Source organism: Antrostomus carolinensis, unplaced genomic scaffold (assembly GCF_000700745.2).
Source record: "Antrostomus carolinensis isolate BGI_N321 unplaced genomic scaffold, ASM70074v2 scaffold48185, whole genome shotgun sequence".
Classification (NCBI taxonomy): Eukaryota; Metazoa; Chordata; class Aves; order Caprimulgiformes; family Caprimulgidae; genus Antrostomus; species Antrostomus carolinensis.
Genome location: NW_010319323.1, coordinates 10,674 through 25,830, shown reverse-complemented (window position 1 = coordinate 25,830; position 15,157 = coordinate 10,674). Strand labels below are relative to the sequence as shown.

At 44.5% G+C, this 15,157-nt stretch overlaps 1 protein-coding gene across 1 annotated transcript; it reads left to right on the top strand.

Moving 5' to 3' along the window:
- Positions 1–618: 618 nt before the first annotated feature.
- On the top strand, positions 619–14,681 carry PDPR (pyruvate dehydrogenase phosphatase regulatory subunit; the record flags this gene model as incomplete). The annotated part of the gene is made up of 12 exons (XM_010169206.1): positions 619–736; positions 2,106–2,255; positions 4,990–5,182; positions 6,729–6,853; positions 8,485–8,640; positions 8,743–8,876; positions 9,267–9,415; positions 10,751–10,863; positions 11,230–11,324; positions 11,958–12,047; positions 12,978–13,160; positions 14,028–14,681. Coding segments are annotated over 12 exons (1,911 nt in total), but the record flags the coding sequence as incomplete, so codon positions are not given.
- Positions 14,682–15,157: the final 476 nt, after the last annotated feature.

The window sequence follows — 15,157 nt, the reverse complement described above, 5'->3', positions numbered from 1 at the left end:
GGTTGATGAAAGTCACATTATTCAGCTTTGTAGAGCAGCAGGGGTGTGAAGGAGGAGAGCAGTGCTTGCTGTTTTCTTGGCACCACAGATGGGATGTTAACCTGCTGTGGAGCACCCTGCAGCGTGTTGGTGCAGCTCTGCCCACGGTCCCTGTCCTGGGGGTTGCACCCTCTGACAGGAGTAATTTTGCTTTGGCTTTTAGTGAGACAATTAACTCCCTCCACCCTTCTCTTCCTCTCACACACACACTGAAAGTTCCTTTTTTGTTGTACAGTCACCTAAATCCTGAGTATTCTGCTTCTAGAGGCTGAGCCTCATGTTGACTTTGGTGTCCACATTTTATTTTGCTTTTTTATTGTAAGTCGATACTTCTTCGTCTTGAATCAAGGCCCCAGTTTTCTAGATCTTATGTGAGGAACAGAAAAGTTCTTTGTCCTAAACAGTTCAAATTCTAAGCAAAGAGAAAAACATGTCTAAGGTTTAGGGGACTAAACTAAATCTGATTTGGCCTTTTATGAAAGCAAACCCCCCAGAGAGGACCTGTGCTTTTGTCCTGCCTTTTTTTATTGGAGTTAGGTTTTCTTCTTTCACATTCTAACATGCCCTTTTTTATTTCAGTGGGCCTATGAGCTGGGCCACTCTGGGGAGGAACCAGTCAATATCCCACTCCATGCCTGTGAACACTTCTACCTCCTGACACATCCTTTGAAGGAACCTCTGGCAAGCAACTTACCAAGTAAGGGTTCTTCAGCTCTACTTAACTTTTCTTGGTGAATTATATCTGCCTTTCCAAGGCGACGATGCATAGCTTATGACATAAAGGTCAGTTAAGGGCTATCAGTTCTCAGCTCATTTGGGATTGTGAAGTACATTCTAGCTGCATTGCTCTGAAAATCTTCTTTCAGTGGTCAAATCTCTTTCCTTACTCTTGGAAAAGCTTTTGCTGCAGAAATTGATTTTCAAAGTCGGTCACGGTAACAGGAGAATGACCTTGACTCTAGCTTGACTAGTAGGTGTGTCTGAGACTTGGATTGTTGCATTTGTGGGCTGGAGAGGGTGCTAGCCTTGGCACTGTGTTTTCCTTGCAGGCTGCTGTCCCCAAATGACCCATCTATTCCTTTCCTTCAACTGAAGCTAAGGCTTTACAATGGCATTTACATGTCTATGAGCTGTAGGGGCAACCAGAGCACTTGAGGTAATTGCTCCTCCCCCATATTCTGGCTTCTGGATCTCTTCTGAAAAGCCCTTGTGTTTGCAAACTGTCTTTGGGAAGTAGAAAGCTTTGCTTATTTACTCTCAGTCTTTAGCAAGAGTTTCTGCTTCTAGTGAGTAATGTATATACTCTCTCCAGGGAATTCAGCTCTGCCCAGAGTCCCCTAGTGCTTCGCTTTTACTTGACTGAGTTTTATATATATACACACACACAGAGATATATTTTCACAGCTTCTCTGTACATGGGAAAAATTGCTATGGAGCACGTCATGTGGACTATCATAAATGCTTCAAGTTGACACTATCACAGGAAGAAGCAATCCAGACCTGCCTCCTTGTCCTCACCCCAGTGCTGCCCACCTTCTTTGTGCTGGTGGCCTGCAGCAAACAGGATCAGTGATGCATCCCCATTAAAATGAACTGTTCTTAATAGAGGAAGAGAAGGAGGGGGAGGGCAGCACATCTCTTGGTGGAAGGTCTGGTCTTGGGTGCAGTTCCAGTGGAACTAAGCTGGTATAATAGCTTATCAGTGCCACAAAGGATCTGACTCCCTCTTGTGACCTCCCTGGTAGCCCTGTCCTGCTGGCTTGGGTGCTCTTCAGGCTCAATTCAGTTTACTGTGCTGCCCAGAAGTTGAACATACGTGGTTGTGGTGTGAGTTAATGCTGGTTTAGTAAGTTAAACTGGCTCACCAAGGCGTCAGGTGAGAACCATAATGGTGTGAAAGTGTGGGCTTGGGGGACTGAGACTGTCCCTTCTCATGTCAGGGGGCCACTAGCTTGGCCCAGCCTGTCACCAGACCCCATCCTTGGTGTTTGTGGAACACACAGCCTGAGCTGAGGCTATCATCCCTTCTCTCAATTCCCTTCCCACCTCTTTTCTTTCCTCTGCAGCTATTGTAGACCCAGATGGCAGGATCTACATCCGCAACTGGCAAGGTGGCATCCTCTCGGGAGGCTTTGAGAAAAACCCCAAACCTCTTTTCACGGAGGGACGGAACCAGCTGGAGATTCAGCACCTTCAGGAAGACTGGGATCATTTTGGTACGTCAGGGAGGAAGGATTCCCACAGCAATGAAACACGTGGCTTCAGCAGAAGGCAGAGTTAGCGACAATGCAGGCTGTCATTGACCAGCTAGCATACATCTGCCTTTACCTGAAAGGTGTGGGAAAGATGAACATTCTCTCAAATTCATTAATTTCTTCATTTTTCAGTAATTTGCATAAAACCCCTTTGCCAAGGACTACATCAGTATCTGCGTAGTGTTTAAAAACTCCCCCTAACTCTCAGCTTTAATTTCCTCTGGTGCTGCAAGGTGCCACAGAAACTTTCCAACACTGTTCCTCTATTTCATTTGATTTTTGACTGTCAGTGCCACATGCTGCTCCTCCTGTGACACTGCAGATCAACACTGTTGACCTGCCACGTAGCCGTGGTATTTTGTTTCTGCAGCTCTCTTCAGCAGTGACTGCCAAGTCCATTTCCATCGGTGCCGATTGCTTTGTGGACAGAAATCCGTATTGTTGCTTCCCAGACTTCACTGACCGTGGTGGTTTATTATATTCCAAACATTCTGTCTTTCTCCCCCCTTTTTATTTGATTCTGGTTTTATATTCCATATGTACTTTTACACGAAGCTCTCCTTCTGTAGGAAGGAATGTAGCATGCTCTAGGAGACCCTTTCTTTTTTCTTTTCCTCTTTTATGCCTGGTAAGTTTGTGTGTGCCCTTTTGTCTTCAAATTTGCCTTTTTTTCAGTGCTCCAGTTCTCCCTTGTGTCAGAACTCTTTGCATCCCTTGTGAATGTGCGTGCCTCGCTATGTGACTCTGGGCACAGATGGATTTTCACTGATTTCTTTCTGCAGTGGTAGTATGTTCTTCCAGCTACTCCCCAGGTTAAACTGATTAATTTTACTTTCATTTCTGTGAGATACCGTATTGATACCATAAAAGTTTAAACTCGGGGGGGGTGGAGCCAGGATGGGGTGCAGTTTTGTGCTGGGGTATGCTAAACATTTGTAGATCTATAGATCCCTACAGACTTACCTGAAGATTTTAGTTTCAGTAATGAGTTGCTCGAGCTCTGCTTCTGCTTCCTTTTTGGTTTTCTAGAGATGAAAAGGCACTGCTTGCTGGTGCCCACAAATTGCCCAAGTTTCAAAAGCAGCTGCATGCGATGTTCCAGCATTGAGCTTTTATCAGCTCAAACATACCAGACTGTTGAGCAGAGTCAGAGCTTACTCAGCCAATATTTGATCCTTTTCTAGGGCTGCAGTTCCCATGGTTTGAGCTCTTTGCATTGATGCTTTGATCTCTTTTTGTTGGAACAACTTTTGAATTTTTTAAATAGCAAATACAGTTGCTCAAATGTTGGGCTGGATATGAGAACAAATCTAACACTGATCCCTCTTTTATCAATAAGGAAAAAAAAAATTGTTACTACAGACTCTCACTCTGGAATTCTGATGCATGAGAGAGGGAAGGGACAGAGCAGGTCAGAAAGATGGTTTCTGTTTGTAACTTCCAAGGTAATCTGGTTATTTTACTGTTTGTGTGTAAAGCTGAGGAGTGTTATTGGTGCTGAGTCTTGAGGGCTTTTATCTGGGGTACTATGCAGAGGTAACTTCTGAACAAGAAAACCAGAGTAGCTAGCTTATCCCTTTATTAACACTCTCAAATGTCAGGCTGCGAAGAATTGCTGAAGGACCTTTCCAGCATGACTGGGCAATGAAGTGGCGAGGAAATTCAATGAGGATAAATGCGAAGTGACGCGAGTGCGTGAGGGTGGTCTTATTTTCTCTGTACAAAGTGGTGGGCTTTGAACTGACACCTGGGGGTTGTACGAGTTCTGTGAAGATATCATCTCAGTAGCAGTCAAAGCAAAAGGCAAGTTAGGAATGATTAGGAAAGGAGCAGAAAACACAGTCGTTATGCGACACTGAATCCTTGGTTTGCCAGATACCAGCTGCTGTTCTGGGCTCCCTCTCTCCAGAGGGTATCGTGTGACTGGACAAGGCCTGGTGAAAGAGCAACGAGAGGCTGATCAAAGCTTGGAACAGTTTCCAAGTGTGGAATGACTGAGTAGGCTGGGAAAAAGAGATGACAGAAGGGAAATAAACAGAGGTCTGTGAAATCCTGAATGAGATGGAGAAGATAGATGGGGATCTCCTGTTTGCTGTCTCTTCTATTATGCCAGTGGGAGTCATCAAAAAAAGTGAACTGAGTGTGAATTTCAAAACAAAAGGAGGTGATTCCTCATACAACAAATACTAAACATGTGGAAGTCCTTGTCAGCATCTGGAGGATGTTTTTGTGAGTTTGGGGAAGACTGATCAAGTACATAGAAGAGAGATCAATGTAGGGGTTACTAAATAGGGAAAACACTGAGTTTTTAGGAAATCCTCTGAGGTGATGGTAAGTGGAGGCTGGCAGAGTGCGTGGGACAAGCATCAGATTTACCTGTTCTTCTTCCTCACTGGGTATCTATTTGATGTGTGTTCCTATTGTTTTCCCTCACAAAACTGAACACACTCTTGTGCTGTTCCAAACAAGAGTAGACTCTTGCTCTGGATCAGCGTGGCTGCTTTCCTGGTGTGCTGTGTGATCCCTTTTGAGTAGTTTGATTCCAGCAGGTAAACGCTTTATCAAAACATGGAAGCAGTTTCCATCTCTTCAGATAGCAGCATGCCTCTGTCGTGCTGTCCAGTTGGAAGGCGAAGTAGCTGAAATGTGTCAAAACTGTGACTTTTTGTCTTTTTTTGTTTGTCTTGGATCCTAGAGCCTCTTCTGAGTGCCCTTCTGCGCAGGATGCCGGATTTGGAGGCTCTGCAGATCATGCAGTTGGTGAATTGCCCCGAGTCCTTCACGCCAGATATGCGATGTATCATGGGAGAGTCGCCCACCGTGCGCGGCTACTTCGTCCTGGCTGGCATGAACTCGGCTGGTATCTCATATGGTGGGGGAGCAGGCAAGTAAGTGATTTATCACTGTTACATGTGTAAATAAGGCTTTAACCGAGAAAAGAGACTGCTCAGGCAATCCTTCAGTGTTGAATGTTCTGGTCAGTATTTGTCACCTCCTCTCTAACAAAGATTCCTCTTTGGTTTCCAACTTGAGTGAAGGAGGAGCAGTTACCATGTTCTGATTATGTTCTCCTGTGAGTATTCCAAATCTGTGTTGGACTCTCCTCCTATCCTGTGTCAGGCACCGCATCTCAGTGATCAGCAGCCTGCTGGGGATTGAGTAAACTTCCTTAGAGCTAACTGGTTTGATTTTTTTGTCTACCAGGTAGAGATAAAAACTTAGCAAAACTTATATTCCCTCATCTTCTGCAGTCTGTGATCCCCTTTAATTTATTATTTGACTGAAGTCCTTAGAGCATTCAAGTTGACCCAGCAGTTAATTTCTGTGAAAGCAGAGGGAATTGGGTGCAGATGAAGCACTGCCTATGTGATGACAGTGCTGCCAGTACTGTTAAAGGCTGTCCTGTGCCAGTGAGCTAGGGATGGAACTGTTTCCCAGTAAAATCCAGTTCCTGTGTTAGTGCAGATACTTTGTCAGGAATATAAGTGTGATCCCAGCAGCAAAGTTGCTTGCAGAATGATCCTCGGTTCATCTGATTGCCATTTGCTTTTGGCAACCCAGCACCCCTTCTGCCATACAGCCTTTTTACCAAGCTGCTCGATTTTTATGGCAGGTGGTAGTATCTGCATTTGTCTCCACTGGTTTCTGTCCGTTGCCCAATAATTTAACTCCCCAAGGAAGCAACTCATGATTTTTTTTTTTCTTTGTCATATAAAATAAGGAGAATCTTTGTGGTAAGGTTCTCTAAGAATCAAAGTCATTTCTGAAGGTGAAAGTACTGTTTGTCCGTTTGTTGCTACAGCCTCAAGATAAGCAGCTTAGCTTGCTAATGTAACTTTTAATGATCGGTCTCAAACCCCTTTGTTTTTCTGTTTACTGACTGTGAACAGATCCTTCTGCTCTGCTTTGGTCTGAGCTGCCTTTGTCCTTTAGCTCTGGAGCATGCCTTCCTCCTTCACTGCTAGAAGTGTAGCTAAACATAACTTGGCTGGCACCTCGTGCTGAAATGAATGCTGTCACTGATGGTTTGTGGCTGAGCCTACACCAGGTACTGAAACACAACAACACAGTCAGCCTCCTAACTCCAACCTACACCTACTCGCACCTCCTTTTGTAGCGTAGCCTGAGGACATGACACAGTGTCAGCCAGGCTATCTGTCCAGGCTCTGGCTTCATTTATCACGTATCTTTAACTTCCTGCTGCCCTGTATGTTTCATCCTAATGGGAAATTATAATTTGGAAATCTGGTGGATGGGTTTTATAAAGGGAAACCTTCCATATTCTGCTAGTATTTAGAACACTTTATCAGTTGTCTTCTTTCTCCCTACTGCAAGAAATTCTCATGTCCAAATTGCTTTGCTTCTGACTTCAAAGCTAGTCTTTCCCTTAAGACATTGTCTGATATCTCAGTCTTCCTTTGCTTCTTCCATCAGGTACCTGGCAGAGTGGATGGTAAATGGGTATCCATCAGAAAATGTCTGGCCTCTGGATTTGAAACGTTTTGGCAGCCTTCAGAGCAGTCGCACTTTCCTCCGTCACCGTGTGATGGAAGTGATGCGTAAGTGAGGTCTCTGCAGCCAGTGCTGGCCAGAATGTCCAATATTTTCCTCTTTGCTGCACTCTCTCTCCTCTGTCATCCCTCTGAGAACCATTTTCCTTCTTCCTGGCCTCCTTTGTGGCAATACAGCCTCTTCCCAGGAGAAAGGAAAGGATGTTTGGTTGATTTTTTTTGTATTAGCAGTGTTCTTATTAACTTTTCTTAAAGAGATGCTGTTGGTACCATGATCTCTCCTGTTCCTGTGCTTTGTCTCTGGTATGGGGAAATTTGTGTGTATCTGTGTAGGACTCCAGCCTAATAGAACAATGCCAGGGTCTTAACTGGGAATATTACGCTGTCTCAAACGTTGTTATTCTTTGCACATCATTACAGTGTGGAAATATGGTCACTTCCAGCTTAGGAATATGTGATCCAGTTATTTTACATCATTCAGGAAGTCTTTGTAGACATATTCTGCTTTCTTCTGTCAAAGGTTGCGCTAAATACCTTGCAGAACAGACTGGAGATGTCATTGTTCCTGTCTAAAGCCATACTTAGTTTCCTTCTATTGTTTAATTATCTGTCCCGAGATAATGTGGACAACTTCAAGTTTGAAATAGAAGTATGAAGTCCTCCACAAGTTGCAAAACACAAATGATTATTTGAATACCAAGTCTAAACTAAAAACGTGTTCAGATGGAAGCAGAGAAGTTGAGTAAACCTCTTAACTCAGGAAATAAAAAGCTTATATTTTGACCTTCCTCCCAGAAAAATCACTTTATACCCTTGGCATTATTCTGCAGTTGCTTTCCCATACAAATCTTGATTCTGATAGCTACGGAATCACTCTGGTTTTTACAAGATAAATGCTGTATTCAATTTCTGTGGTGTTATGTTCCCATTCTAATCTATTCTTCCCTCTGCCCACTCTTGGGAGTACCAGTACCAGATAATGCCAATAAAATCATTAAATCATTGTCTGTGAGGCAAAATCAATAGAAGTAGTCAGTAAGAAATGTTCAGCTTATCTTCAGTTTTAAGCAGTTTATGACTTACGTAGAAACTTAACATTTATAAAGGAGTATTCCAGCATCCTTGAGTTGTTACTCCCCACTGGTAACCAGGGAGGATGCTAAGCATTCATTAAGGTAACTTGTTTCCTAAAAAAGAGCATTCTATGTTGACTGAAAAGGTATAGGAGCCAATTGGAAAGGCTTCAATAATTAGAAAAAGTTGAACTGCCAGTACTTAAGAAGGTAAATGAGGTGATCCTTGGAGCTGTGGGCTGCCCACCCCAGCATTAGTATTGTTAAAATGGTAAGAGTCTGACACAGTGCGCTGTCAGGGAAGAATCAGACCTAATTAATGCGAGTCAGCATGACTTCATGACAAATAGTTTGTGTTATCCTGACAGTATTGTCATGAGACCATAAGTGTTCTGTGCAAATATTATTACTCTGATTTTGAATAGCTATAAATGGATCAAAACAGATTTGTTAATTTTCAAAAACGGGAAAGGAAGGTCAGAACTGTTTTGAGGGAATTTCATGAATGGCTCAGCTATTAGTAAGTATGTTTATTGATAATCTGGAAGAAATTTTTACATAAAGATAATCAATTTGCCTAATAATGGATCTTTGTGACTATTGCAGCCCTCATGTGTGATCTGAAAGTTCCCCGTTGGGACTTCCAGACTGGCAGGCAGCTGCGTACTTCACCATTGTACGACCGTCTGGATGCACAGGGAGCCCGGTGGATGGAGAAGCATGGATTTGAGAGAGTCAAGTATTTTGTCCCACCTGGGAAAGGTGAGATCGTATTTTCCTCTGTCTAGTGCATCCCTATTGGTCTGTGTAAGATCTTAGTTCATCCCGTTTATGAATTGTCCCTTTGATTCTTTTTTACATTAGATCTGCTGGATTTGGATCAGAGCAAAACTTTTTACAAACCAGACTGGTTTGATATTGTGGGTTCCGAAGTCAAGTGCTGTAAGGAAGCGGTTTGTGTCATCGACATGTCGTCTTTCACCAAGTTTGAGATAAGTGTAAGTACCTAGGAAGTGAGAAGGCATCCACCTGGTCAAGGTGACTTTTAATTTATTATTGTCTGCTTTTGCAAAATTCTCTGTGTCCTATCGACAATAGATAAAGTTGAGCTGTGTGACCAAATTCAGGTTGTACCACAATATTTAGCACAGATTACTTTTTCTCTGTCAAGGGCCCAGTTAATAGTAATACCAGCTTAGTCTATAAACAGCATTTGACCTCTGGCACTATGTCACCGTTGTGTCCTGTTACGCTTGAGACATCAGTGTCACCATCGTTACAAATTGAAAGAATTTGGGCCAGGACATGGATGCAATCTTAAACTACCCCCATGGATTTGTATTGCTCAGACAACTTGTCTGACTTTCTCTCCCTTTCAATTCCTGTAGTCCACAGGAGACCAGGCCCTGGAGAGTCTGCAGTATCTCTTCTCAAATGACCTGGATGTGCCAGTTGGGCATGTTGTGCATACAGGCATGCTTAATGAGAAAGGAGGTTATGAGAATGACTGCAGCATAGCACGACTGAGCAAACGCAGGTAGGTATGCAGACAGCATCTTTATCTGTCACCCTTTGGGTGGTAGAACCTTTAAGAACCTCTTAGTGGAGATTGTAGACTTATTTCACCACTGTAAACTAAAAAGAAAAGTCGCAATTCTCCGCTTACATTCCTAATTCAGTAACTCAAATGAGAAGGAACTTGTGAATTTATGAATATTGGGGAAAACAAGCCTTTTTCTGGGACTACAGATGAACGTAGAGCTCTACAAAATGTTCAGTTGTTTAACTTCTCAAATGTAATAAATTGTTTTCAGCAGTGATTAGAGTTTATTAACGTAGGTAATTGTTTAAAGTACAACCAAATGGTTTATCATTGTCTGCTGGCCAGTCTCCTCATTGGAATTCCGTGCTGAAGACACCACTTTGTGATTATTTCAACTCTCCTTGCAGTATGGGTACTCTGATTCTCAGCTCTGCAGTCTCTCATGATTCTTTTTTGTGCTCTCTGGTGCAAACTGAAGCGATCACAGGATCTCATCCTTAGACTCAGCAGTTTGGGCTCTCTGGCATTTTAAAAAAAAACCCAACAACTTTCTCATTTTTAAAAACTTCTTCATGGGCATATCCCAGCTGAGTGTTGGTTTTCTTTCTCTCAGCCATTTTCTATGTGGTCTTTCATTGTGTTGGTGTGAAAGCATTCTCTGCTGCTCTTTCAATTAGAAACAGCTTTTCTTTCTCTTTGTCTTCTGTGTACATTGATGTATTGCTTAAAAGTATTGTCCTTCTCTGTGTGAAGCCAGTAGCTTTCCTCCTTGCCTACTCAATTCTGCAGATGTTTTCTCTGTCAGTAATGTACTCCGACTCGCCATTTGTGTGACAGACACTTACACCACAAGTAGCTCATTTGCACATATGAAGTGGAGTTCTGTTTTTGGAAACTGTTAATAATAACCACCATTGTGTGCGAGCAGACTTCTGCTGAAACAAGAAATTGCTGTGTGAACCAAGCGCTCTTCTGCCTGTCAGAGGAGACAGAGTCAGTGGTGGTGAAGAGCTTTGAATACCTTCTGCAAAATGATTGTGACTTCTGAGCTACCCTGTGAACTTTCTGTAGAACTGCCTGGGTTTCACTTCTGCTCACTTCTTGTCACCACACTGCTGCTGATGCCGGAAGGCTGGGGTTTCTTGTAATGACAGATGTGGTGGCATTGATCCAGAGACTTTTAGATGTGGTTTTCGCAAACCAGATTGTTTTGATCTCCTGTTAGCTTGGAAGCTGCTGAATGGCTCCAGTAGTTTGTGAACATAAATGAACTGAGTCATCTTGTGGCTGTCCATTCATTGTTTCTTGGTTTCAATTTGTCTGTTCCAGCTTCTTCATGATTTCCCCTACTGACCAACAAGTCCATTGCTGGGCCTGGCTGAAGAACCACTTGCCTGATGACAGCAACCTGACCATGGAAGACGTGACCTGGAAGTATACGGGTAAGAAATCACTGAAAGCAGAGATCCTCATAGAGCCTGAAATCACAAATGGTGTCTTCTGCTGCATTCCAATTAGTTGTTCAAGATGTCTAGAGTGGTGGCTGGGTCTCCTTTGCAAACAGTTGAATGAAAACAGCAATTCAGAGCCTTCTTTCTAGCAAGCCATGAGCTGGGAGACAGCTTTCCTTTCCTGTGGACTGTCAGGAGACAGGGTTCAATGACTCTTTCCTCCATTCTTAAATGTAAATGTACCTATTAATTCAATAAACATTAAGACTTTAGCAATGGGCCATGCATATGTGCAGGTTAGACACGGGGCACGACCTCTCCAGTCTCATCCTAATCCTGTTATCTTCCCTTCTTTAGCTCTCAATCTGATCGGCCCTCGTGCTGTGGATGTTTTGTCAGAGTTATCATATGCCCCGATTACTCCAGATCACTTTCCCTCTCTCTTTTGCAAGGTGAGTGACTGTGCTTCCTTCCTCTTCACCTTGCTAGGTTTTTTGAACCATGTGTGGCAGGAGGAGAAGAATTATGTTTTGGGTAGTCAGAGGAGAATTTAGATTTACATGTAGATTTACTACAGCTGAGCTAGGTTGGTAATGTACTCACTTGGCTCACTTTCACTACTTCTCTTTGTGTTCTGCTTGCTGAATATCTAGATGAATATGCATTTGTTTTCAATATTCTCCTCACTGTAGGCTTGATGCCATTTGATATCTTGGCATATTTCATATAATCAATTATGAAGCTGTCAGAGGGGCAGCTGGGATCGATGACTTGGGAGTCAATGTTGAAAGGCTGAGCAGATAGCTGCTCTTCAGCTTCTGTCTCGTATCTAGAAAACAAGCCAGTGTCCTGACCTAGTTCCAAGGCTTATTGCCAAGTGTCACAAAGTGATGAAGAAGTCTGGATAATGTGATACCACTATTTGAATTTTTAAATCTAAATTCTTTACAAGTACGTGCTGGTGGTAAACTGCAGTGAGGAAGAGGAGAGGGCTGGCTGGTGTGGTTTGTGTTATGCACTGTGCTCCTTCTGGATCTCTGTGCTGTGTTCCAGTTTGGATGATTTCACCCTCTCTGATTCTGCAGGAGATGAGCGTGGGCTATGCTAATGGCATCCGTGTGATGAGTATCACTCACACAGGAGAACCTGGGTTCATGCTTTATATCCCCATTGAGGTAAGAGTACACTGTTGCCTTAGCTAATTAAGACAGTTCCTTGCATGCATGATCAGAAACACTGTCCGAGTTGACTCAGGGTAGTGAGATGTCTGGTCTGTTCCATGGGAAAGCTGCTGTGGTGGTTTCACTGGGCTGTCACTGGGTTGACAGACGAACACAGGTACTCACTCACTCCCACCGACCCCGGGGGATAGGCGAGAGAACTGGGGGGCAAGGGTAAGGAAACTCATAGGGTGAGAGAAGAACAATTTCATAGCTGAAATAAAATCCAACTTAAATTAATACTGATATTAAAATAATAAGGATAATAATAGTAATAAAATATGCCAATAAGTGATGCCCAGTGCCATTGCTCACCACCTGCCAACTGAGCCCGGCCCGTTCCCAGATCACGATCCCGCAGGAGCGACAATCTCGAACCGAAACCGCAATCCCGGGAGAGCCAGAGCCCGAGCGAAAGCCAGAGAGAGCAAGAGAGGAAGAGCCCCTCATGAATCTCCTGCCCATGGGGGACAGGAGATGGAACAGCCCCTTGGCAGAGCCCAATGCCCATGGAGCTGATCCACGTCAATATTCCTCACCCCTGAGATCTGGCGCTTGCAGATGGACAAACACAAAGTCCTTCAGTGCCAGGGACACAAATGCCACATGGGGATGTTCTCAGCGTTTCTCTCCTGACAAATCCCAGCTGAACCCAACCCCCAGCGCTGTTCCAGCTGCTGAACAGAACCAGCTCTGGCCCAGCTCACACCAGGACAGCTGCCTGCAGGCACCAGGAGTTTCCCTGCTTTTCCCTGCATCGCACTCCAGTCAGTCAGACCTCATGTGCTCTGGAGACAGGGCACGGTAACATCCGTGGTGGTAGCAGATGCTGTCGCGCTCTCCTGGGGTTTGTCCTCAGCTCTGTGTTTCACCTTTCCTTTGCAGTACGCCCTCCACGTGTACAACGAGGTGATGAACATGGGGCAGAAGTACGGGATTCGGAATGCTGGTTATTACGCGCTCCGCAGCCTGCGCATTGAGAAGTTCTTTGCATTCTGGGGCCAGGATCTGGATGCCTTTACCACTCCTATGGAGTGTGGACGCGAGTTCCAGGTCAAGCTGGAAAAGGTACACCCTCTCCTACACTGGGGTGGGTGGGAGAGCAGTGCTGAACTGGAAAGACTGCCATCCAGGTGGATAAATGTGTCATTTTTTTGATGGAGCTGTGTGCAGTGCAGAACTATAACCTATATTCTTGTACTTCGAAAAAGTTCAGAAATATCAAAATAATTCTGTCTTCCTTCCTGGGTGGTGTTCCAGGGATCTGTGTAGTGTCCTGTGTTGCTCAGTGTAGGGGAGGGTGCTGTGTACCTTACAGGTGGGTGTTTTTCCCAGCTGTTTTCCAAATCTGATGAAGGAAAAGCCAGCCTGTGCACCAAGTGGCATTTAATGAAGTTAAATATGAGGATAGGTGCCAAGAACGGGTATTCTCTATTTTGACTAAAAGTTAGAACAGCCTAGAGTTGTATCCCACTTGTGGTGGCAGGTGACTTGCTTGTTGTCTTCTTTCTTACATCTTTACACGAGCCAAAACACATGCTTATATCAAATAATTCAAGAAAGGAGTGTAGTAATTAGGGACACAAATTTAATGTGGTGTTAGAGTTTCTCTCTGGTTTATAAAACATGGTAGAGTTCTGGAACCAGAAAAATGGCAAAAACTAGAACGGTGAGATGTTTTTCACTACAGTGAAAATGAGGATGATTTTTTACAGGTCCACTTCACAAATATTTTTGTGGCTTTTAACATCTGGAACAACAAACATGATAGGAAAGCTTCTGAGCTGAGCTTCTCACATGTAGAAGCAGCCTGTCTCAACAGGGCATGAGTTCCCAGCCCAAATTCACCTTGTGTCAGTAAGTTTGTCTGTTGAAGGTCACCAGCTGGTACAGTTCGTGTTCCTTCCATCAGCTGATGCTTCCTTTGGTCCACAGGGAATGCAGTTTGTTGGCCAGGAAGCGCTGATGGAACAGAAGCAGAACGGTGTCTACAAGCGCTTTACCATGTTCATTCTTGAGGACCATGACACAGATGTGGACCTCTGGCCCTGGTGGGGGGAACCCATTTTCCGCAACGGCCGCTACGTGGGTAAGACCACCAGCAGTGCCTACAGCTACACGCTGGAGCGCCACGTCTGCCTCGGCTTCGTGCAGCACTTCGATGAGAAGACGGGGGAGGAGCTGGTGGTGACAACTGACTTCATCAACCAGGGCGAGTACGAGATCGACATTGCCGGGCAGCGCTTCCAGGCCAAAGCCAAGCTCTACCCCTTCAGCTCCCTCTTCACGCAGCGTCGCCGCAAGGATGAGGTGGAACTGAGTGGCTACCAGAGGGAGTAGTGCTGACTAGACCTGACCTGCTCCTTTTCCCAAGCTGGAGTCTACCACCATCTTCCAGTCCTCTCTCCTCACCCCATATATTTCTTTCTTTTCTTGTCTTGCAACTTTTAAACTTTTTCCTGTGTGTTACATTTTGTATATTTTAAGACTTTCATTTTCAAGCTTTCTCCATCCTGTCTGTCTCCCTCCTTCAGCCCTTTGCTTGCCAGGCTCCCCCGTGCCCCAGTGGATGAAGCACAGTGCTCAGTGTGCATCCAGAACTCCATGGGAAGCTTCTGTAGGAGTGAAGCCACCACAGGCTGTAGCCTTATGGTGATGGGAAGGGTTCAGGTGAACCCCTGAGGACTCCACCCTTCCTCTCTCCTCATGGGACAGTGATTTGCTGCCTGTAGTTCAGATGGAGGCTGTGACTTCACTCTGCTGTCCCCGCATCACCTTGTAGAGGGGTCGGTGCGTCAATGCTCGCAGCAATCGAACGATCAGCTACCTCACTGGCACGAGACACAGCGTTGTGTGAGCAGCAGCCAAGAGGCAGGGTTTGGTGTAGTCCAGCCTGTCACTGCCCCTCTTTGTCCAACATTTTTTTTCCCCTAACAGGGACTCAAGTAGATTTAATCATCATTGAGGTGATGGTAGCACTGGTAAGTTTGTTGTTGTTGTTGGGATTGGATTTTTTGCGTGAGGTCAGTGAAACTAAATGGCCTTCTATAAATATAATGGAAGAT